The sequence below is a fragment of the Strix aluco genome, chromosome 2 (assembly GCF_031877795.1).
Source record: "Strix aluco isolate bStrAlu1 chromosome 2, bStrAlu1.hap1, whole genome shotgun sequence".
Classification (NCBI taxonomy): Eukaryota; Metazoa; Chordata; class Aves; order Strigiformes; family Strigidae; genus Strix; species Strix aluco.
In genome coordinates, this window is record NC_133932.1 from 9,049,715 (window position 1) to 9,074,843 (window position 25,129).

General features: G+C 43.0%; 1 protein-coding gene across 2 annotated transcripts in view; it reads right to left on the minus strand.

Annotated features, from left to right (window-relative positions):
- LOC141917668 (ephrin type-B receptor 5) overlaps positions 1 to 25,129 on the minus strand; it is an 84,867-nt gene that overhangs the window by 33,379 nt on the left and 26,359 nt on the right. For both annotated transcript variants that reach the window (XM_074811058.1, XM_074811049.1), the window contains 4 exons: positions 23,187 to 23,251; positions 18,057 to 18,753; positions 4,518 to 4,673; positions 3,556 to 3,894 (listed from right to left, as the gene is read on the minus strand). In XM_074811058.1, coding sequence (XP_074667159.1) covers positions 3,556 to 3,894; positions 4,518 to 4,673; positions 18,057 to 18,753; positions 23,187 to 23,251 — 1,257 coding nt within the window. The remainder of the gene's footprint in view (positions 1 to 3,555; positions 3,895 to 4,517; positions 4,674 to 18,056; positions 18,754 to 23,186; positions 23,252 to 25,129) is intronic.

Sequence of the window (25,129 nt, forward strand, 5' to 3'; positions counted from 1 at the left end):
ACATGCTTCAGTGGAAGGCGTAGGAAAGAAAAAAGGACAGGTACTTACAGCTGTGCACAGAGAAGGTTTTTTTCACAGTCCTTTAAATGACAACCTGACTTCTGTCCTGAGACATGAGAAGAGGTATTTGTTTACCCTGATAAGTACACTTGAAAATGTTAAAATAATCATTAAAATTTTCGTCACTTTAATTTTTTTGGATTGGATTTTTAGTCCTTTGCTTTCTTTGTGACAGGTTCCCCTCTGTGAAGAAGCATAACACCACTACAATTTCATAATAGCCTTTCCTTATGCAGTTCATGCTATCTGGAACAGCCTCCCAACATCTTTCTATATATCCTCTCACCTCTTTATGTATACACCCTCAGCACTTCAAACCTGAGCTGAACCCAATTCCCTTCTCTCTTGTCTTATCTCTGGACAGTTTTTTCCTTCTGGTAATTTGCATATCATATTTGCATGTTGTACTATTACCATCCAAACAGGTTTTATTATTACTACACAAACAGGTTTCAGATGCTTTTTGCTATAGAAGGTTAAGTCTTACTGTATTAAAGGGAGTTTTCCTGTTCCAGACCTTCTTATTCTGTCTTCAGACACACAGTCACTGAAGAGTAGGAAAATCATAATAAAGCTACCATGGAAAAATGTGACTGTGTAACCAAAGGATCCTATTATACTTTGAATCAGGGCTAGCAGACTGTTAGGGGTAAGCAAACTTAGATTAACAGTGTTTTGGAAACAAAGATGAAGAACGAATAGGTAGCAGGGGAAAAGAAAAAGGAAAGTGGAACTGTTCCAGCACAGAATATTGCCTAAAATACCTCTTAACAAAGGAGCAGGGGATAAGGAGAAGGATTTTTTGGATCAGCAACTGGAAGAAGTGCGAGAACTCCAACTGATGTATGAGTAAGCAGAATACTCAGAAACTGCCAGGTCTTTCTTTGGTTACCTTTAATTCAACGGAGAGAAGTTTTTGCTACAGCCATTTATTCTGAAAGCTTATCTTTCTCCAGTTTACTTTTCTTATACCCTTCACACCTTCCTGTCCCCTCCTTGTCTCTTTCAGAACATAAGATCCTGAAATGTCCATCTCTGCTGTTATAATATGAATAGTAATAATAATAATTGTTATAATAACACAACAATAACAATAAGCCATGCTAAAGTGAAAAGCTGCTGAAGGGACTGAAGAGACAGGGTATGGATGAGACAGGCCACATGACGGAGGAAGCAGAGCCTTGTTAGTACGAGCTGTCACTATGAATCAAGGGCAGCTCATCTCAAGCTCACTCCTAACGATCTTGAGGAAGAGCAAGAAAGAAAAAAACCACAAAAAGAAGCCGTTCAGTACACATTGTTGTTAAGAAAGTTGGTCTCCCTTTAAACTGCTTCAGTGCACAACCAACACACCCAGAGACACCTGGAGGAATACGTGTGGTCAGAAAAGTCACATAGAAGCAAAAGAAGAGGGTAGATTTGGTGATCCCAGGCAGCAGAGGGAAGCAACTACTCGGTTAAAGTACCTCAGATATAGATGAAGAAGGCTGAGATGAGAAGCACGAAGAAAGAGAATTCTTTAGGATGTTAATAGAACACCCACCTGACTTCAGCAGAAGCCAAAGAACTGCCTGGAATTACCATACAAATTACTCAACCATATCTTTTAATGTAAACAAAAGCTGATCACCCACTTGCAGCCAGCCTTTTAAGGGGACTGGGTATCCTATACATGCTCTTCTACTCAATGTCTGTCAGGTAACATTTCAAAAGGAAGATACAGACGTCGTCAAACGTCTGGCATCTGCTAACAGCAGGAAATTACTTGGGGTGTATATTTATTCCCTTTCTTTCCATAGTACAGAAGCAGAAATGACAAGATGTGATTTAGCCAAGATTATAACGCCACATTTTGCAGAATTTCTATTGAGCTTTACTGAAGCCTGGTTTTGCAGCAGTTTCCACAACTACACTGTGGAATCTCATCAGAGATTTGTTTGAGATTAACATTTACACATCTCTAAATGTTTACAGACATCTTCTGTCACTCAGTTCAAATTGTTCCCCCTCTTTCTCCTCCTCCTCACACTACTCCTCATTATATCCTCTTAACCAAGCTCTGTATAATTCCTCTTCATACTAGCTTATACATGCTTGTAAAGAACATATGCGCAGCCTCTTTCTGTTGACATTTAGCAGAACTGTACGCCTGTATGCATGTGGCACTCTCTACCTTGTGTATGATATTTGCAGAAAATCAGAATTTGCTTGATGCTGTTCTCCATTTTCCTCCATATATATAAGCCTCGTGTATGCTATCCATCAGTCTGACCTACTCCTCAACTCTCTAATCTCTCCCCTTCTTTTGACTGCCCACACAAGCCATTAGTATTTTTGTTTAGTCATCCCTGCGGTTTAGTTCCTGTTTACAAGCATCACAACACCTTTGATACAACTGTACAATATTTCTACCATGTAAAAGACAAAAAATAAAAAATATTTGTATCCTATTAACAGGAGAATAATATTCCAAGACCACTTATCAGAACAACAAGGTTGAAAAGGCAGGAACAAGGTAGAAGAAAATATATGGCATGCAGAAGAACCCAGAGCAATTTCAGTACAATACGAATGGTGATTCTGCTTCTGGATCCTTTGTCAAAATTCCATTTAACACCTCTCCACGAATTGTAAAAACTAGTTTTCATATCCTTTTATGACCCACAGACCCTGCACGTCATCCCAGGGTCACGTATATTTAGGTGATGAGTAAATATCATTGTATACATTCTTTCTTGTCATACAGTGCCTCTCTGTATCTTTAACTGTATCTTCAACTTTAGGCAGTGCCTAACTCTGTCTCTCTGTTTTCCAATTCCTTACTTTGATACGCAGCAAGTCAAAGGTGGACAGATTTGATGAAACGTTCAATACCACTTGTTAAAGTGCACTTAAGTATGAACTGAAATGAGGAGAATGGAAAGTGGTGTATAGGAACAAGAAAGGATGGAAAAACAGGGTATCTTAAAACACCAAAAGACAAAAAAGAAAAGTGAACAGATGAAAAATGCTAGAAAGACCAACTGAAGTATAAGAAGATGAAATGGAGAAGAGTAGGAGATAGAGAAGGTGAAGAGGAAATGAAGAAATGCTCCCTAAGAGCTGCTGTGGCAAGCTGATGCTCACAAAATCCCTGTGAAACCCTGATAGTGTCCCCTGTCTTGCACAATGAAGCAACATGCTTTATCTGACCCACAGAACTACATCTCCCATTGCCACCTTCTCCAGCAGCTTCTGCCCCAACAAGTCTTCTCCACATGCAACCACATCAGCTGCTAAACTCAGTTTTTCTGCCAAGAGGAAAGAAAGGAAAGCCCATTCAGAGAAATCAGGAATGAGAAGGGCAGAAGTGAAATCATGGAACTAGTGGGGCAAGATAAAAAAGGCCAAAACATACAAGTAAGAAGGGAAAGTTCCAGAATTCAAAAGATAAAAGCAAATCAAATGAGAGACACAAGTGGAAATGTTGGGACTCAGATGCAGGGGTCTCCTCACCTGACTGGCTGGTGCTAACATTGATGGTGGCATAGTGGGGTGCTTCCGAACTCAATTCAGTCACCAAGTTGACAGCCTGGATCTCAAAGGTGTACTGCACACGGGCCAAGAGGTTGGAGACTTGCACGCGGCTTTCTGTCAGGCCCACTTGGCGTGGTTCAAATTGTACGCTGTCCCCACAGCGCACACACAGCCCTGAGGACCCTGCCGGGCATACTTTGCAGATGACATTGAAGAAAACATCCTTGCGGCCACCCAGGTCCTTGGGAAGGCGCCAGGTCAGGAGCACATTGGAGCCAACAATTTCATAGCTAAGGTCACGGGGAGCAGAGGGGATGCCTAGAAGACAGAATGAAAGATCAAAATCCCGTGAAAGAATGGGAGGGAGGTGAGGGAGGGAAGAAGACAAAGCTGGGGGAAAAGAACAGAACAAGTTGTTTTTTCTTCTCATTCTTACTCTTCTCGGGTTGCTTCTCTGAACAAGGCTAAGAAAACCATATTCTTTGCTACATCAAACACACACTTACATACCTGAAGGAGCAACTGTATTATCATATTTTAGAGAAACAAAATTAACAAGAAGGGTCTTTGTTTCAAGGATGTGACTTTTACTTTTCCCTAAAAGAACAGAGAGTGTTAAGGAAAATTCCAAGCCTTTGAAATTTTAATACACTGGAGCTAGAAAGTGAAAAGCTGAGACAGGTAAAAATAAGCATCTAGTATTGCAACACCCCAGTATTTTCAAAACACAGTTTCACCAATGTATCAACATTGTAAAAAGCATGTGGGAACACATTCACTGAGTGGATATACCCTGTAGTCAACTGGAGGAGCAAAGGGAAGTTTTGGGTTATTTCAGAGGTCATGAGGAGACATGAATTGCAACTCCCCTGAATCATTCAGGCACATTCTCTCCTATAAACTGCCCCTTTTGCTTTCAAATGCTCCATCCAAATACTTACCAGTGCAGGGAGCATCAGAATTGTCTGAAGCAGATCGATAGTAGTGGTTCTGACACACACATTCGCTGGAACCTGGTAGTGGAGCGTGACTGTGGGCAGGGCATAGATGGCAAGGGTCATCTCCCACAGATACTTTAAAGAATCCAAGGGGACAGGCTAGGAGGAAGAAAATGAGAGAGGCAAAAGCAGGAAACTCCTTAATTCCGATTCCAGAAACAATGCAATCTTAATTACATTTAACTCATGCTGCTGCTGTAGGGAGAAGTTATTACATAGAGTAGCTACTACTGGTTTTGTTGCTTTATTGAGCATGTATTCTTAAAGTTGCAATTTCAAAACAGTTTATTTTATTCTATACAATAGCTGCTTAAATTGATTCCCTGGCAGATGAAAGAGAAGCAGTCCAGAGACAGCTTGGCCATCTGAAATAGTTGTCTTCTCATTACTCACTCAAAGAGCTTTCATGTTGGAGAAACCAAAGTGCAGTCATGTGACCTGTCTGGAAATAGCCGTATCAGTTACAGATATTATCCACACCTCCTTCTCCCCACCCAACACAGCTACAAAAATAGATTTTTTATGATGCCTTCAACAGTTTAATTGCTTAAAGTAATATAAGCTACCATGGCTGATTTTGCATCAAAATTAGGAGCAGGCACTCAGATTGGCAGTCCTATTGTTTTCCTGTAAGTCTGGAAACTTCCCAATAATGGATGAAAGCCTCTTAATTTAGTCACATATAATCTACATATGCATACGAACATGCCTATGCAAAAAGCTGAAACAAGGATGGAAATCCATCCTACAGGGAAAGAAAAAGAAAAAATAATAACTTATTAACAATATGGGAGTATGGCACACTCTAGGTTTGGCAAAGATGCTATGCTGAATTACCTAACAGAACGTGCTTGGATCTTACATTGAAGTGCTAGGACAAAGCTTTTACAATTTTTATGTAAGTTTTATGTAAGTTTTCTAAAGCTGATTTTCTATATAAATAGATACAGCTCTTTTAGATTTTATGGACTAACAAACTCAGGTGAAAATTCATTTATGGACTGATGTTTGGTTAGTTAAGTTCACAATGAAGATAACTTACAGGGAATGGGAAACTTTAAGATAGGCCCCAGATGAGCATTTGATATCAAAATATACAAGGAACACACTCGAGAAGAACTGTCCTAGTGATTACCATAATCAGAACATTTCAAAGGACTGTGGATAGCAAAAAGTTATATAAAAGAAAGAAAAATGTATAAGAGAAGAATACTGTATACAGGTGTTAATATGAAATCAGGGTACCTAATGAATGTTCCAAAATGTAACACCACACCAGAAGCTACAGAATTAGCCTATCTGGTTATTACTTACTGTACTTACAGGCTTCCACCTCCAATGACAATTATTTGGAAATGTTTCTAACCCACACAGGTGCTGAGTGGCCACTGATGCATCTTTCTTCACAAACAAACAACTCCACAAAACCAGAATAGCTCGCTTATCTAACCTTCTTCTCATATGTGTTCAATTGCCTTTGCTTTGGGTTTTCAAAAGCCCATTGTAGAATTTTTGATGTATACTGTGTGACTGCAGGTATGCAAACCTTAACAAAGCTGAAAAGGTTACAGTCGCAGTCCAGACATAACAGCCAATAACATCTGTGGAGTCCCATCAGCTTTACGCCTGTTATATTACTTCATCTTCTCTGTCAGAAGTCTTCTCGGCTGCAGAGTAATCTCCACATGCACTGTGATAAGAGTGGTAAGTCCTGGAACAGGTCAGACCATAAAAGGGACTTCAATAACTCCGAATGATAGCTATTAGATAGGAGAACACCGATTCTTCCCAGCACTCAGAAAATGACAATATTCAGTGTGTGATACACTGCCATATGGAAAGGAAGAGGGAAGAAGAGATTGTAATTTTGCATATGATGGATGATGGTAAGAAAAGAGCAACTGTCTTTGCCTTCAGGCCTTTATTCAGCAGAAAAATCAAATTATTCTCATATGGAAAGATCTGTCCCTATCTTCCTATGGACAAAAAAGTAAGTAAGATTTTGTCCACTTAATGAATAATGAATTCTATCCCCCTCATTCAGTCTAAGGCTCTGCTAACAGCCACAGATGTAGAATATCATTTTCACATTTTGTGGTGGTTTAATCCCTGCCAGGGTCTGAGACCACGCGGCCGCTGCCCCTCCCCCACAAAGGGAGTGAAATACAAAGCCCCGAGACTGAGATAAGGAGAGGTTTAATACAACGGAGCAGCAGCAACACAACAAACAATAAGAATAACAGTGATAACAATGAACAGAGCAAAATATATACCGATACAGCAAAGAGAGAACCGACTGCGCCAACCCACGCGATCACCGATTCTTCCCACGCTCGCGCCAGGATGTGACGTCAGCATGATATATGAATAACCTGGCTAGAGCTTCCCCTCCACTGCTGGGGAAACTTAACCCTATCCTGGCTAAACCAGGACACATTTCTTGGCAAATACACCTGTACTGAGAGTATTATGAATGGGAAGTTATCATCCAATTCACTGCATAGTCATTCAACCAAAATGTACTACTTTCAGGAATATTCCTTTACTTATTTCAAATTCGAGAATGCTGAACTGAATGTGAACGTCTTTATTTTCTTACAAGTCATTTTATCTCATCTGTTTTTTCTTGCTTCAGACCTAAAACTTTTGTCAAGGCTAATGATACATTCATTCCATTTGTCAAGGTAGACCCTGGACAATGGTTCTTTTTCTTCATTCAGTACTAGAGCCTGACATCAGGTGGGACAATGACCTTGCTGCTAGTCACAATAGTGAAAAAGAACAGGTAATGATAATGCTATGTGATGCTAAAAGGAAATCTATAGAGGATACAGACTTTACCCCTGAAGTGCAAAAACATATTTACCTACAAGGGTACTGCTAAGAGAATTAAGGTAATCTCTAGCCCAGTTGCAAATCATGTGGAAAGCTAGACAAAGCTGTGAATGAACAATTTGTCTGCTATTTAGTAAATAAAATTTATTTTAAAATAAGCACGGTTGTGTAAAAAATAAACAAACATTCATTTTTACATGGTGCTTTGAAGCCTACTGGCAACTTGCTGTTGAGACTGGGTCTGCAGGGATGGTACGCTGTTGATGAATTAGACAAAGGTATTAAGCAAAAGTACAGTGTTGTAGATTCTACGTAATGGAATGAACACGCCAGCAGCACTACCACCTCACTAAAGAGAGCCAGTTTATACAAGGCAGACAAGTCCATTGCTTAAAAGGCCATGCAAGATTTTATTAATGCTATGGACAGTCGCTCCAAGTGACCAGAAGCATTCAACAGCTGCTTACAAAAACCAACCAACCAACACAGCAAGAATACAAACCTGTGTATAGGGACATGCTGTCTGCTAATGGATAACAATACTATCTACTCATACCACAGATACAGTACAATACTATAGAGACAACACTTTGGAAAAGGTACTCGTAATGAATACTAGAGATCAAATACTTACAGCTGTTCTTTAATATTTGTCTCACAAAATCTATTTCTTCATCCATGCACCATGCTTGCTATTATATAGCCATATAATGTGTACAAGGCACTGCATACAAGGCAGGTTACCGCTGTCTCCCCTAGCACTGTCAGTGGGCTATGCTTTTTGTGCTGCCACACTTAGGTGTTTCCTTGCTATCTAGTCTCTCTCTTACTCACTGAGGGAGCATCGATTCTTGAATGTAATCCCAGAACTATAAAAGTCAGTGAATGAAGAATTGTTTATTTATGCTGAAGAGCAATGTCACCATGAAAACAGGTGACTTTACAATAAATTACAGATTTAAATAAGAATGCTTCCACCGACTAAAGCAGCAGGCTTCTAAGAAAAACTTCCAATACAAGCACAGACCAAAAAAAAAGAAAAAGCCTACCCACATTTAAGAAGGAACCTGCTAATGTCCTTGACTGTAGTATCTGCTCAGACCAGCAACACGTACCTGCAAGCCTAAGAATCTACTTAAATCAACAGACTAGGTAAGGAAGGAATGTGAAGGAACTGCAGACTAGTATAACAGTACATGGCCATCCCCACTTATGCAGAGCACAGGCAAGTGCCATTCTCAGGGCCCACTGCTGGGTGGCACAGGGGACCTGGTGACACAGGACACCTTCTTCACATTAGTCTTTACTAGTAAGACTGGCCTTTAAGTCCCAGAGACCAAAGGGAAGTCTGGAGCAAGGAAGATCGACCTAGAAGAGCAGGTGAGAGAATATTTAGGCAGACTGGACCTACATAATTCCATCAGCCCTGATGGGATGCACCCATGAGGGTGCTGGCTGATGTAAGTTTGAAGCCACTCTTGATAATCTTTCTTTGAATGATCGTGGTGACTGTGAGAGGTGCCTAAGGACTAGAGGAAAGCCAATATCACTCCTATCTTCAAGAAGAGCAAGGAGGACCCAGGGAAATGGAGGCAGCTCAGCCTCACCTTGATCCCTGGGAATATGATGGAAGAACTAATCCTGGAAACGCTTTCCAGGCACATGAAGGACAAGAAGGTAACTGTGAGTGACCAGCATGGATTCTCAAAGGGGAACTCAGGCTTGACCAGCCTTCTATGATGAAATTACTGTCTTGGTAGATGAGGGGAGAGCAGTGGATATCGACGACCTTGCCTTCAGTAAGGGTTTCAACACTGTCTCCCATAATATCCTCATGGAGAACACAGAATGGGCTTGAAGCACTGTCTCCCATAATATGCTCACAGACAATCTGATGAAGTATGGGCCAGATGAACAGAGAGTGAGGTTAACTGGAAACTGCCTGAACAACTGAGCCCAGAGGGTGGTGACCAGTGGAATGAAGCCTAGATGGAGGCCAGCACCTAGCAGTGTACCCCAGGGCTCAATACTAGGTCCAATGCTGTTCAACATCTTCACTAATGACATGGATGTCATTACTGTACCCTCAGCAGGGTGTACCCTCAGCAAGTTTGCTGATGATATAAAACTGGGAGGAGAGGCAGCGGGTTGTGCTGCCATCCAGAGGGACCTCAATAGGCTGGAGAAATGGGCTGACAGGACCTTCATGAAGTTCAGCAAGGGGAAGTGCAGAGTCCTGCACCTCGGGAGGAATAATCCCATGAAGCAGTACATGCTGGGGGCTGACCACCTGGAAAGCAGCTTTGCAGAAAGCATCCTGGGAAACCTGGTGGACACCAAGTTGAACAGGAGACAGCTTCTTGCAAAAAAGCCTAATGCTATCCTGGGCTGCATTAGGAGGAATGTTGCTAGCAGGTGGAGGGAGGTGATCCCTCCCCTCTACTCAGCTCTGGTGAGGCCACACCTGGAATCCTGTGTCCAGTTCTGGGCTCCCCAGTACAAGACAGACGTGGACATACTGAACAGAATCCAGCAAAGGGCCACAAAGATGATTAAGGGACTGGAGCATCTGTCACAGGAGGAGAGGCTGGGAGACCTGGCACTGTTCAGCCTGGAGAAGAGAAGGCTTGCAGGAATCTCATCAATGTGCACAAATACTTGAAGGGAGTATGCAAAGAGGGCAGAGACAGGCTCTTTTCAGTGGTGCCCACTGACAGGCCCTGAGGTTGCAGGCACAAACTGAAATGCAGGAGGTTCCCCTGAACACAAGGAAACACTTTCTACCTTGAGGCTGACCAAGCACTGGAACAGGCTACCCAGAGGGGTTGGGAAATCTCCCTCCTTGGAGAAATTCAAAAGTGTTCTGGACGTGGTTGTGGGCAACCTGCTCACGGTGACCCTGCTTGAGCAGGGCAGCTTTGAGAAGATGTCCTCCAGAAATCTCTTCCAAGTTCAGCTATTCTGTGATTTCCCTTAAACATATGGAAATTAAAATGTGTGGATAGATCCCTGTGGTCTTGGCTGCCCCACTGCCAGATCTTTCACTACATACGCGATTGTGAGTGGATAGGGAACAATGAATGGAAAGTTCTTGATACTAGGCTACATCTCATTTCAGATGTTCAGAAGTGAAATCAGAATAGGATCAGCAGGTCCCCTGAGGGAGGAACCTAAGGAGTTTAAAGGAGACAAAGTGTAAAGAAAAGCAATAAGGAAGAGGCTCACCTGCCCAGTTCAACTCATACTACAGTAATGGCAGCCGAAAAACCATGGAGTGGAATTCAGAGCAACTTAGGAGGAAATATCTCTCCACAGTGATTATTTTTGTATTGTCTAGTGAAAAAAATTAATGACTACATAAACCTATAATCTCACATTGGTATTTCTAGAAGGGATGGCAGATACAGAGAAAGGCTCATGCTTTGAAATGCTCATTCTGCCCCTGGCTATTTCTACTTCCAGAAGAAAAATGGTAAAATGAAATCATACAGCATCCCACAAGCAAAGCTGATTTTCAGCAATTAAGTATGATTTGCATCTCCCCCACCCTCCTAATGAAGACAGTTGGAAAAAAAAAAAAAAAAGACAAACTATGACCTAAAATTCATAGTTATTTATATTTTACATTTGCAATTTTGGCCAATAAGACTGGACTGACTACAGTAGACACTAACTGGCCTACACAGGCAAAGACTGTAGCTATCACACACCTTCTGCTTCTACTTAAACCCTGACCCCTGCCTCTGCACCCAGTCAGGCAGCTGCTTGCACCACAAGCACCTTTCTACCTTTCTAAAATTGCCTAAGATATGCTAGCTCACTGCACTCAGGACTTTAGCCCACAGATGGCAATAATAATTGTTCCCATGACATGGAGCTTTTCCTGGCAGTGCCTCAGTCCAGTGACTCTATAAATAGTATATTAAAGGTCAAGTCGGGAGGAAAGAGAAAAAAATCCCCTGGCAATCTAAATAGGCAAAAGCCACTTCCTTTTATTCCAGCAGTCACAGTGAGCCTAGGGCTGTCTTCCCACACACAGACAGAATCCATCTCTCATTTGTTTCTGAAGGACCCCTTTTTTCACACCATGAGATTTTTCAGTTTTCATGAACCTTACATTCCTTTCATACTGCAGTACACTTGCTGTGGTCCTACAACTCTGCAGTTGACTACTGTGCTCACTGGGGACAGTCATACAAATACCCAAGCTGAAGCAAGCCCATCATCACTAGGACTATCAAGTTTTGCTTTAGTGAACATTACTGTTTCAGGACCATCCCAGAGAAAGCCTGAACAAGAGCAGCTTCTCCTGAAACAGCTCTACTGTGTGCCTGCAGAACAACTTCACAGAAAACACCAACACCAGTTAAGCCACAGGCCTTGTCACTGGGATAATACGACTTGATCATCCCCCAGGCATGAGTACTTTCCAGGAAAACACAGATTTAGCTCTCATTGATTCACAATATCCAATGCATGGACAGAGGGTTGCAGCACTAACACCTCAGGGGGCAGAGCAAGCTGTCAGTTCCCATCATGTCAAGGTTACTATGGAAGGAGAAGGCCAAGTTCAGAGTGCGCAAGCGCTTTTCTCTCAGCTTGTCTCAGTCATTTTTCATATCTTGGCACACTGTCAGAATGCCACAACAGTTCAGCTGGGCACAGATCATCTCAGAGACATTGACCCAATTTTCCTCAGTTTCCCCATAAACACCTGCCCCTGTGTTGCCTGTATTTTCCTGGGTGCTCACTGGAGACAAATTCCATCTGGGAGGCCAGAGGAGCAGTTTCTGACAGACTTCTAACAATTACAAATACCAAAACCAGCAGAGAAAAGTGCTGGAATCATGGGGGGCGGGGGGGGGGGGTGGGGGGGGTGGGATGAAGAAAATGAAAATGGGGAAGGGACAGACCAAGAACCAGAGAAGTTAAGAAAGAGGCATTGAAAAGCTCATTTGGACAATAAGGGCAGAGAGGAAATCTGAGAGCAAAACCAAATACAGCAAGATGAGAGGGACCAAGGACAGTTGGAAACTTCAGCAGAGCTTTATGTACCTCCAGCAGTGTTTTTAGGGAACGTGATACAGATGACACTGACTTTTTGTACCCAGATATGATTTGGAATTGAGCTGGGACACAGGAAGAAATTTAGAAGAGCATAAAATTGCTCTCTTCTTCAACTGAGACAAGTGATCTGTTTCTTATATGGGAGTTCTGCTACCAGGTGTACTGTGGGACAGCAAGAATGAATACAAGATGTGAGAGTATTGAAAACAAACGGAGTCTCAAAGCTGGAATTGGAATCAAACTGGGAGTGACGAATGGACATAGCTGAATTTGAGGCCTAGGGAAAACTGGATGTGCAGAGCTACAGAGTGCCTCAAATGAGAATGACTCTAGGCAAAGCAGAATCATCATGGAGTTTAAAAGAGAAGATAACTGGTATGGGCCATGCCACTTACTTTAACTAGATAATGGGAGGCACTGCTAGAATAAGCCCTAAACTGAATCAACTGGAAAGAGGGATGGACTTTGGCAGTTACAGAGGGCAGGATGATGGAAAGGATTTAATAATCTATAATATTGTAGAAATATGATTGAGACATTACTCTCTTATAATGCAAGAAAGATGGCATAATTAGCATGTAGAAGACACACTAGAAAAGAAAAATCTAAGTAACTTTTAGATGAAACACTTTTATTTTTCCCCCAGAAATAAGCCTGTAACTAGCTTAGAGAGATAGAAGTATCTTTCCACTGTGGCAGGCTATTTCACAGTGACTCTTACTGTGTGTCTTGCATTTTGTTCTGAATAAGGTGGGATCAGCCAGACAGACTTAGAAGCAAGGCATGGTGAAGCAATAGGGCCCTAAGTTGATCTAGTTTCATAGTTTCTACAACTGTTAAGGTGGGGAAGAGATAGTGGAAAATGAAAGAAATGAGAGAAGAGGGTGGCTTTTGGGCTTTTTAAATTGAAAAGGAGACCATCAAATCAACTGAAATAAAATAAATGAAGTGACTAAGAAATGTTTTCTGCTGAACTGTTGATAAGGAGATCAGCTGAGTAAGGGGTTTTTTAGGTAAAAGAGATGGAGCTGAAGCAATTACTAGCTAGTTATATATTGGGAAGACTGCCAGGGAATGGGCTGTGTGAAGAAAAAAAGGCAAAACAAGAGGAAAGATTTGGGCAAGGGAAGAATGAAATATGAGTAGAGAGCAACAACTGGATATAGGAAAAGCAGCAAGCTACTTGAAAAACACCAAAAAGCACCCTCTTGCTACAGAGGCCACCCCGTCAGACCCCACCACTACCAGAACCTTGCCACATAAATCCAATATACTATGACCGCCAACAAGGAGATCAGCGGCCCAAGTCCAACAAGGGGACCTCAACAGGATGCAAAGACCTGCCCCCAGTCTCATGACTGAAATAGCTCCCTCCACTCTATCCCTTTTCAAATATGGTTCCATCTATGTTTTTCTCCTACAGTCCTGTGATCTTCTCTCTCTCAGACATCAAAGCTGGATAAAGGGAGAAGAGTCAGTCCTCTGTGCTACAGAAACAGTGGCTGGGTAGATGGAGGGTAATTGCAGATGTTGGGGTATACTGATACAGTAATGACACATTTTCAGTGATGTAGGACAAACATCATACTGGACACTGCTATGGGACTGAGTAGAAAAACAGACATGGAACCTGATTTGCAGAACTGACTTGGAATCATTTGTATTTGGACTTGAAAGAAAAAAAATATAAGCTCTGTATTAATAAATTAATAGTTCTATTTCAGTGATTTTTCAAGCAAAGAACTGACCTTACTTCTTCATTTGGAAGTCAGCTTAGCACTTTATCAAGCAGTCATGTCTCTTCTCTTTTTTCCTCCACACTGTCATTTTTAAAATATTTTTTAAAATGTCTTCATCATGAATTCTAAGTACTATTTTCAAAAGCATCTGGTAACTTAAATCCCATGTGACTTTTAGCTAAAAGGCAATGATAAGCAGTGGGCAGTTAATCTCAAGAAACGCATTATATTGTAAAATGGTTTGTGGGGATGGAATCTAGGAACAACTGTTTTCAGTAATGAATCTGTTGATCTGAGAGAAGATTTTGGAGAACAGCCAATCAGTCCAGAATTCTGGGAACCAGTAGCCTAGGATGGCCTAATCACCCAGAACTTTGTTTCTGGCCTTCTATGTGGAAGAACACTTAGAGTTGCAAGAAGCCTTGCAAGGCACCCTGTGTGTATACATCTACAGAAAGAAAAGGACCTAAGGTCCCATCCTTCCTTTTTCCTCTGTAAACTGCCATTCTCCTTTCCTTGGAATGGGCTGCCCAGGGAGGTGGTGGAGTCCCCATCCCTGGAGGTATTTAAGAGCTGGGTTGACATAGCGCTTAGGGATATGGTGTAGTTGAGAACTGTCAATGTCAGGCTAATGATTGGACTAGATGATCTTCAAGGTCTTTTCCAACCTAGACGATTCTGTGTGTGTGTGATTCTGACTGTTTGGCATGAGAAAAAGTCTGCTTGGATAAGTCAAAAGTGATTCCCACACACATCACATCCCACATCACCTAGAGGGCATACTAAAGTATGTTGTTTCACATTCTATTTAGTTGGAGAAACTGGACATATAGTAAGAAACAGCAGGCAGTCTTATGAAACTAATAAAAGAAAGTATCTTAACTCATGGTAGGGGGCATGAAAAAAAAAGGGCTTTCTATCTATCTGCTCAGAATGGTTCTTGTCAGATTCTTTTGTTCTAAATAAAGAGGTAACAGCTGGTCCAGGAAGGACTCCAAAGGCTTCCATACGGTGAGGGGGAAGGCAATGCCCACACACTCTTCTACTAAAGTATAAAAAGGAAACTTGCTTCTCCTTCCTATCTGTGGTTCATTCTTCAGACTTATTAAGAAGAGCTCTGCAGAATCATCAGTAGAAATCTGTTCCTGGGCTACTGCTTTTGTTTTGTACTTCATATAGAACACTGTAGCAACTCTGTATCACAGTGTACTTCTGTTCTTAGGAAGGAAGAACATACAGAGGAGAAGTCCTGGAAAGGAGTCCATGCAAAGGAACACCAAGCAAGGGGACAACCTACACCAGCTGAATGTGGCTCCATCCAGACAGGCCAGCAACATACTCTTAGCAGGAGAAGAGATCAAGAACGGTGATTAAGCCAGAGGAGTTTACAAGAAACATGAGGAGAAAAAATACCTTCTAACATTAAAGTTCATTATTTGGTTGTCTTTGGCTGCTCATGGAATCTCAGGAAGTAGAGGACGGGAATGGTGTTTTGCAGTTTGATAGACTATCATTATTTCAGTTACTCCTTAAAATAGTTACCATTTTCATCTATCCCCAGCTTCTGTGATAATGGGGCTGCAAGAAAGTATCAGCTTTCATTGAATGGTACAAAAAAGGGAAGATAGATTTTAAAAAAAAAATCCCTTTTTTTTTTGCCAAGCCTCATTTCCCTATTTTTTGAGTGCTTAAGACTACTATCTGATACTAAATTATTGACTGGCAGTTTACCCGGACTGTGAACTAGTCATGCAGACAACAAAGCTAAGTGCCATACAGAGCTGCTCTATGTCCATCCGAGCTTTCTGTCTCAGGAGCAGCATTATACGAATGTAGTTACATCTCTTTCAGGATGAGCAAGATATAAAAAGGCATACAAATTTTAATCATTCTAAATGCTTAAACAAATAAAAGCCACTTACCAATTTTAATTGCATTGTAAGTCTCCAGCACAATGAACTGTATTTTAATAAAGTTCTTTTGCATAATCCCAATCACTTAATAAAACAGGAATTTAAGATAACATATTTACAACCATTTACCATCCATTACATTTGCACTTGGTATTAACCAGAATATTTGTACTCTCAGTCACAGAATCACAGAATCATTTAGGTTGGAAAAGACCTTGAAGATCATCTAGTCCAACCATTAACCTCACACTGACAGTTCCCAACTATACCATATCCCTCAGCGCTGTGTCAACCCGACTCTTAAACACCTCCAGGGATGGGGACTCCACCACTGCCCTGGGCAGCCCATTCCAATGCCTCACAACCCCTTCTGGTAAGAAATACTTCCTAATATCCAGTCTAAACCTTCCCTGGCACAACTTGAGGCCATTCTCTCTTGTCCTGTAACTTGTTCCTTGGTTCAAGAGACTCATCCCCCCTCTCTGCACCCTCCTTTCAGGTAGTTGTAGAGGGCGATGAGGTCCCCCCTCAGCCTCCTCTTCTCCAGACTGAACAACCCCAGTTCCCTCAGCCGCTCCCCATCAGACCTGTGCTCCAGACCCTTCACCAGCTTCATTGCCCTTCTCTGGACACACTCGAGTCATTCAATGGCCTTTTTGTAGTGAGGGGCCCAAAACTGAACACAGTAATCGAGGTGCGGCCTCACCAGTGCCGAGTATAGGGGTAAGATCCCTTCCCTGTCCCTGCTGGCCACGCTATTTCTGATATAAGCCAGGATGCCATTGGCCTTCTTGGCCACCTGGGCACACTGCTGGCTCCTGTTCAACCGGCTGTCAGTCAACACCCCCACGTCCCTCACTGACTGGCAGCTCTCCAGCCACTCCTCCCCAAGCCTGTAGCGCTGCTGGGGGTTGTTGTGGCCCAAGTGCAGAACCCGGCATTTGGCCTTAGTGAAACTCCTCCAGTTGGCCTCAGCCCATCGCTCCAGCCTGTCCAGTGTCCCAGTCAAACTCTTATTTGAATAAATTACAATACAACTTTAAAATTGTGTCTGCAGCCAAAACTGGGTTCCACATTACATTTATTTTTTAGAGTACTAAGTGTGGTGCAGCAACATTTTACAATGCTAGGATATCTTGAGTAGATGAATATTAAAACCAAGGAAGCACCAGAATAACATTATACGCAGAATTATATAACCAACATAAGCAGTTTGATCTAATGGGCTGTCTTAAGCTTGACATAGGAAGACAGTCATGACATTAGACTGGGTGTTCAGGCCTGGCCAGATTGTTCCAATACCATTACTAGGTGATATATTCTACTTCCTCCTACCAGCATTTCACAGAAAATACCATGGGCCCCAGGGCAGAGAGCACATTCGAGGTAATGATAATACTATTATGACTGTTTTCTCTTACTAAGCCAGGCTCCTAGATCCCTGCTGCATGTTCTCTGTCCAAGCTGCTGTCATTTCCACTTTCTTTTTTTTAATCACTGGTTCCAATAGCACTAGCAAAAGGGCCCAAACTAGTTAGGACAGTAGAGTGTACTAAGTCTGGGCTCAGCTCTGCTCCATGTGGCACTTCGCCTCTAATGCTGTTGCCTCTTGGTAAAGAAGTGGAACTACTAAATGGCTAGTTACAACTCTTCCTAATTTTGTATATGTAGCCTAATAGGCTGTCTCTGATAGCAGCTTGAACTAAATCCTGAATGGAATTTCCAGCCATGTTCTTAGCACCAAGAAATGGTCATTCCAACCCCAGTCTGGAGTGCTAAGTGTCAGAAGAGGCCGCTAGTAAATATTCTCTGTGAGAAGTGATTTAATCTCCTAGCTCTGTGAACTTTTGGCAAATGCCAAATACTACTAATACAGAGAACCAACAAAGAAGTGGCTGCCTAAGGGGTGGGGAAAAAGGGTTTCTCACCTTGGCAGGCTCGTTCCTCATCAACGGGCTGGTAGCCAGCCTTGCAGGTGCATCGTCCAATGGCCACCATCCACTCCCCTTCTCCATTGCAGTGCAAGCGAACACCTGGAGACCCAGTCATGCTTGTCTCTTCAGCATTTGGTACACATTTACCTGGTGACTCCACCAGTGAGGTCCTCTCCCCTCCAGCAAAAGTTTCCGGGAAAGAGGCAAATCCTTTAACCACAGCTGGGCACTTGTAGAAGTAGACTTGGACTGCCACCAGGGACATGCAGGCTCCTGAGTCCTGGAAGGCCAGGTAGAAGCCATGCTTGGTGAGTGGCCCAAAGCTACGTACTTTAACATTCATCTTTACCACCTTCCCAGTGCTGTCCACCTGGGAAAAGCTTTCATCAGCTGCAATAGTATCCACTTTGGTCCAGGGGCCCTCACGCCACTCCGGCAGTTCCTGAGAGGCTGTATCAGCTTCTGACTGGTGGTAGTAGAGTGTGAAAGTCTCCTTGCAAGAAGAAGCCACAGCGCGCATGCTGGAACAATCTCTCACTGAGAAACGGACGCGGACATGGACGCGGTGGGCTCCATGTCGCTCTATGAAGTGAGTACGCAACCAGTTATTCTGACCTGGTTCAGCCACGTTACAGACTTCAAAGGTTCGGATCAGGCGCTTCTTGTCATCCAGGACACTTACCTCATCCCACTATAATGGATACATGGGAAAGAAAAGGAAGAAGAAATAGTAAAAAAAATATGGATTCAGTGTTCAACTGCACCAAGAATATGGGACAGGCCTTCTTCTTCCCCTCCCTTCTCCTTGCCATGTCTATGACAAGACTTGACATGAGCAGCACAGCACTCTGGACAGGATGAAGGATGACTGTGTAAAGAAGAGCTGTTAAAGCTTGCAGGAAAGAACTGTTGTGACAGAACACATAATTCATGCAAACCTCTCACATGGCATAAAGAATCTTAAAATCAGAGAGTCACACTTCCCTCTTATTTCCCCATCTCTCATCTCCAGAGACAAGACACACAACACAAACAAATGAGACAGAGAAAAAAGACACTGTTTTTTGGAGAAAACATTAAAGCAAGTCCCTTTATCCCAGTTGGAGCTGTGCTCTGCCATCTCCGATGCACACAATACAATTCAGAATAGCCACTGCACGGGCAGGTCCCGTATCTGTTTTGTGCCAGGAGGAAGGCACAAGGGAGGGATAGGGAGGGGTGGAAGCAGGTTACTGCACAAAGCTGTAAGAGAATCCCCTCCTTACCCTCTCATCCAGCTTTACAGAATAGGTACGAGGCCTTGGGTATGACAGAGGAAGCATATAATGAGATAGAAGAGAAGGAACCTGCGCAAGCACTCTTGACAAGGTCAGATCGACCATCTCCATGTAACAAGACCTACATTAAGACCAGTGTTGAGGAGAAACAAAAGCAAGTTATGGACACTGCTGACTCCTTCCTGTGCAAAATAAAAGCACCCATCTGGAGACTGGACCATCTTTTCAGGGAAGTCTTCTGCCTCCCTGAGGCCCGGATTAGGGATGTCGCCAGATGATGGAAGAGTTTAGTACAGCCTTCAGACTATTACCCACTCCTGTTCTTTCATGTGGGTACTAACAAAAAGCAAACTAACAAAGGTTTTTTTGCAACAAAAAGCCTAAGGTTGACCAAAAAAACAGGTACCGTTTTCTTCAATCCTCCCAGTAATGGGGAGGCACTTTGGAAGAAAGAGGCAGTCCTGAGATATCAATACCTGGCTTCAGCACTGGTGCCTCCACCAAAACTTCTGGTTTTATAATCATGGAAGTGTCTTTGAGGCACAAAGTATACTGGGGCCTGACAGGATCCATGGGTCCTGATGGCGGAAAGACATCTTTGCTTGTAAACTGGAGGGACTGATTGAGAGGGCTTTAATCTAAAATTGATGGAGTAAGGGAATACCAACAGGAGAGCTGAAGGTAAGCCAAGGGTTAGCATGGCATTGCCTGAGGATGGCAATGCTAGTGGGAAGATTTATGCTGCTCCTGGGAGCATGGAGGGCTCAGGAGCATATCTGAAATGCTTGTACATCAACACATGCAGCATGAGAAAAAAACAGGATGAGTTGGAAGCGTTGGTCAGTTCCCAGAGCTATGATGTCATTGGTATTAGTGACACTTGGTGGAATGAGTCCCACAGTTGGGAGTGCTGGGATGTAGGACTACAGGCTGTTCAGAAGGGACAGACAGGGCAGGGGAGGTAGAGGAGCTGCACTGGACATAAGAGAGAGGTTTGATTGTACAGCCCTCACAGTTAGCAATGATGTGGTTGGGAGGCCCTGGGTGAGGATTAGGGGGATGAAAAACAACAGAGTTGTTGTAGTGTCTACTACTGATAGCCCAGCCAGGATGTTAGCACTGATGAGTTATTCTATAGGCAATTGCAGGAAATATCTGGATCAGTAGCTCTTGTCCTTATGGGAGATCTGAACTTCCCAGATATCAACTGGGAATACCATACTGTGATGAGCAAGTCTGGGAAATACTTGGTTTGGGGAAGAAAGCTTCTTGTCACAAGTCATCAGTGAGACAAGTAGGAAAGACGTCCTCCTAAGACTGTTTTGTGAATAGAAAAGGACTTGTGGGAGATGTGATGGCAGGTGGCTGTCTTGGTCACAGTGATCACGAAATGGTTGAGTTTAAAGTTTTCGGTGTAATGAGAAAAAAAGAAAGCAGAGTTTCTACCCTGGATTTCAAGAGAGCAAACTTTAAGCTATTCAGGGAGCAACTTAGCAGTGTGCCCTGGGAATCTGCTTTTGAGGGCTTAGGAGTCCATGAGTGCCCATCAGTTTTTAAGAACCTCCTTTCAGAAGCACAGGAGCAGGCAATTCCAGCACATTGGAAGTCAACCAAGTTGGGCAGAAGACCATCTTGGCTGAACAGGAAACTCCTCGCAAAGCTCAAGAGGAAAAAGAAATTGTATGATCTCTGGTCAGGCTTTGCAGGAAGATTACAGAGCTGTGGTTCACACATGCAGGGAGGAGACATGAAAGGCCAAACTCAATTAGAGTTGAAACTGGACAGTGTTGTGACAGATAACAAGAAAGGCTTTTTTAAGTACATTAACAGCAAGAGGAGGCCTAAAGAAAACATCTGACCAATACTTCTTCAATACGGTCCCTGACTTATAGGAATAAAGAAAAAGCAGAGGCATTCAATGCTTTTTTTTGCCTCTGTCTTTACTAACAGAGGTAGACCTTGGTCTGCCCAGTCCTGAGTTGGAGGACGAATGCAGGAACAGTGATTTTCTATTTGTGGACACTGAAAACAGGGACCAGCTGTATCAGCTGAATGTTCACAAGTCCATGGGGCCTGATGGGATTCATCCCAGAGTACTGGAGGAGCTAGTGGATGTTATGTCAGGACCCCTCTCAATCACCTACCAAAGGTCTTGGGAGTCTGAGGAAGTTAGCCAGTGTTACTCCAATCTATGAAAAGGGCATGAAGGAAGGCCCAGGGAACTACAGGCCCGTTAGTCTAACCTCACTTCCTGGAAAAATTATGGAGAAACTTATACTGGGTAATACTGAAAGGCATTTAAAGAACAATGCAATCATCAGGCACAGGGGTTCACAAAGGGAAAGTCCTGTCTGACTAATTTGATATCCTTCTATGATAAGGTCACCTGCCTAGTGGATGAAGGGAAGGCGGCGGATGTAGATTTTTCTGGATTTTAGTAAGGTCATTGATACTGTCCCTCACAACACCCTTCCGGACAAATTGTCCAGCTGTGGGATGATCAGGTACATGGTGCACTGGGTGAAGAACTGGCTGGACAGCAGTGCTCAAAGGGTTGTGGTGAATAGGGCTACATCTGGCTGGTGATCAGTTACCAGCGCTGTTCCTCAGGGATCAATTCTAGGGCCAGTTCTGTTTAATATTTTTATCAGTGATCTGGATGCAGGAGTTGAATGCACTGTTAGCAAGTTCGCTGATGATACCAAACTGGGAAGTGGTTTGACTCTCTTGAGGGACGAGGGGCCTTGCAGAGGGATCTAGATAGACTGGAACATTGGGCAATCATCAATGGCATAAATTTTAACATGTCAAAATGCTGGATTTTGCATCTATGACGGAGTAACACCAGGCACAAGTATAAACTGGGAGAGGAATCGCTGGAGAGTAGCCCTGCAGAAAGGGATCTGGGGGTGCTGGTCCGCAGCAGGCTCAATCAAGGGATCTGGCGGTGCTCAATGTCAGCAGTGTGCCCTGGCAGCCAAGAGGGCAAACTGCATCCTGGGGTGCGTCAAACACAGCAAAACCAGCTGGTCAAAGAGGTGACTCAGCGTTGGTGTGGCCTCACCTTGAGTGCTGGGTGCAGTTCTGGGCCTCACAATTTCAGAAGGATGTGAAGGTCCCTGAACGCATCCAGAGGAGGGCAACAAAGCTGGTGAAGGGCTGGAAAAAATGTCCTATGGGGAGCGGCTACAGACTCTGGGCTTGTCTAGTTTGGAGAAAAGGAGGCTGAGGGCGACGTTATTGCTCTCTGCAGCTTCCTGAGGAGGGGATGTGGACAGGGAAGTGCTAATCTCTTCTCCCCGGCATCCAGTGATAGGATGTGTGGGAATGGTTCAAAGCTGCATCAGGGGAGCTTCAGACTTGACATTAGAAAACATTACCAAGAGGGCAGTCAAACACTGGAACACGCTTCCTAGAGAGGTGGTCGATCGCCCACGTCTGTCAGTGTTGAAGAGACATTTGGACAATGCCCTTAACATGCTTTAACTTTTGGTCAGCTGTGAAATAATCAGGCAGTTGTACTAGATGATCATTGTAGGTCCTTTCTGTCTGAAATATTCTATTCCTATTCTATTCTATTCTATTCATGTGGAGAGATGGATGGACACCTCATGAGTACTTCTGAAGTAGGGTGGAAGGAAGAGGGTAAGGGGGTAGCAATAGTATTCCACCCAGTATCCTCCTCTCTTAACAGTCTGGCTTTGCACAAAATACCGTGTGCAAATTGTTCATATGTAGAAAATCCATAAAACAAATCTCATTGGATCCAGTTTCCCTTTCTTCATCAGATGCATGCATGCCTCCCCAGCAGAGGTGTGGTCAAGAAGAGGACAAGGGAAATGCTTACCCCATCAGAAGGGTGGGTGGTCCAGCCAATCTCTGAGGTCTCTCCAGTTGTATCCAGAAGTATTTCTGTTTATATTTTAATAAAACAAGTTAAAAAAAAAAGTATCTTGTGCTTTTCCAAGTCAGGCTAAAATCTCATCTGTCCCTCACAAGATTGCCTCTGAAAAAAAAAAACCCCAAAAACATGTCTTGTAGAGGGCTTCCACACACCCAGAATATACATTCATGTTTTGAGATTGAATATGATAGGCTACGTCCATAGTAGTAAATTAAGCAGGGGCAGAGGCACTGGGCACATAATCACGCTAACTCATGGTTAGCAAGTTGCTTGGCAATATTCTGGCCAGACAAAAACTTTCCCAGGCAAAATGTAAACACACTGACAGCATGGAGCAGAGTTATCATAATAAGCAGTACAGATGCAGCCACCCTTTTTTTTTGAAAGGAAAGGGTGGGACAGAGACATAAGTTACATGAATGCATGCCAGTCTCCTCAGGACCATGGTTTCCCATTTTATTTGCAGGTGTAAATGTGGACACAAGGCCAAGACACTTTTATTTCCAGGTCTGGAACAAATTTCTGTGGGAGTTTAGGATGATGACCCATTTGATCCTGTAATGGATTCACTTTGTACTGGAGCTGGGCATTAGCCTATGTACGAATTCAAGTTTTATCAGAAAATCAGTATTAAATAGTCTCTTGCATTATACTGCTCAGGAGTAGAGTACATGCAGAACTTCACAGGCCTAGTTTATTCCCACAACTAGTCTGCATCTCCACTGTTACTGAATCTACCATTGGAGACAGGTACTAGACTTCACTGCTCTTGAGGATGTTATTCTCTGTTCAGGTACGAAGAAATACAGTAGAGATTGCCACAGTGCAAGTTATATACAGAGTATTCTCCAGAAGTGAATGTTAAGGTCTGAGACCACCCTGGAAGTTACTGGTATGCAAGCATGTCCATTTTTCCGTGTACATTTAGAGTGAGGACATAGGGGAAGAAAAAGACTCTGTCAAATAGGTATTTACATGTATTGATTCATACTGTACAAATCAACCGCTTTTTCTTAAATTCTGGAAAGTCAATCTCTTTTGTTTGCTTATTTTAATTTTCATTTTTCTATCTTGTTGCTTTGTTTAAAAAAGAACCCAAAAAACAAACAGAAAAAGCCAAAACCCAACAGCAACATCCAGTTTATTTACAAACAGGATTCACTATTCCCCTTGCAAAGGTTTAACGATATGATTGTCCCATGTTTTACATAGGAGATCCTCAGTAGTTCATATTTCCAAATTATAGACTGCTGACTTCACTATCCCTATCAGTACTCCTGGGGATTCACTCCACATTAATCAGCAGAAAGGAAAGACCAGACTTGTCCTAAAGCAGACCCGATCAAGGAAGCAAGTTTATCCAGACCTCAGGCTTCACTGATGTCCCCAAACTGATGTTCCCTACATTCCTACATGAAATCATATATGTCTTATACCTTCCTGAGGAGCTGATGCAGTTCCTTGCTTCAAAAGCAGTGCAAAATATCTGTTCTGGCTTGCTGGAACTGGAAAGAGCTACTGGTTACAGCTGAAGCACAATCCCACTAAAATTCCCTAACAGACCTCAGGAAATGCTGAGCAGCTCAGAACTCAAGGATAGCTCAGCTCAGATGGCTCCTCTGACTGGCAAAACATCTGTGAAAGGCCTATGCCTCCTTGAGGCTTAGTCTTCCCTTAGGCTGTCCTGGCAGCAGAGGGATTTGGCATTCCCCCATGCACATTACTGTCTCAATTGCATAGTCTGGCACAGGGGTTTCACTCTGTCATGTCAGTACTTTGTAAGAGGGTTCCCAAACATGGCTTTGATATGCTGGAATAATATACAAGGTAATTTTCCGCAAAGAAAGAACTTTTTTTCTAATTGGGTCTGAGTCTCCCATTTATCA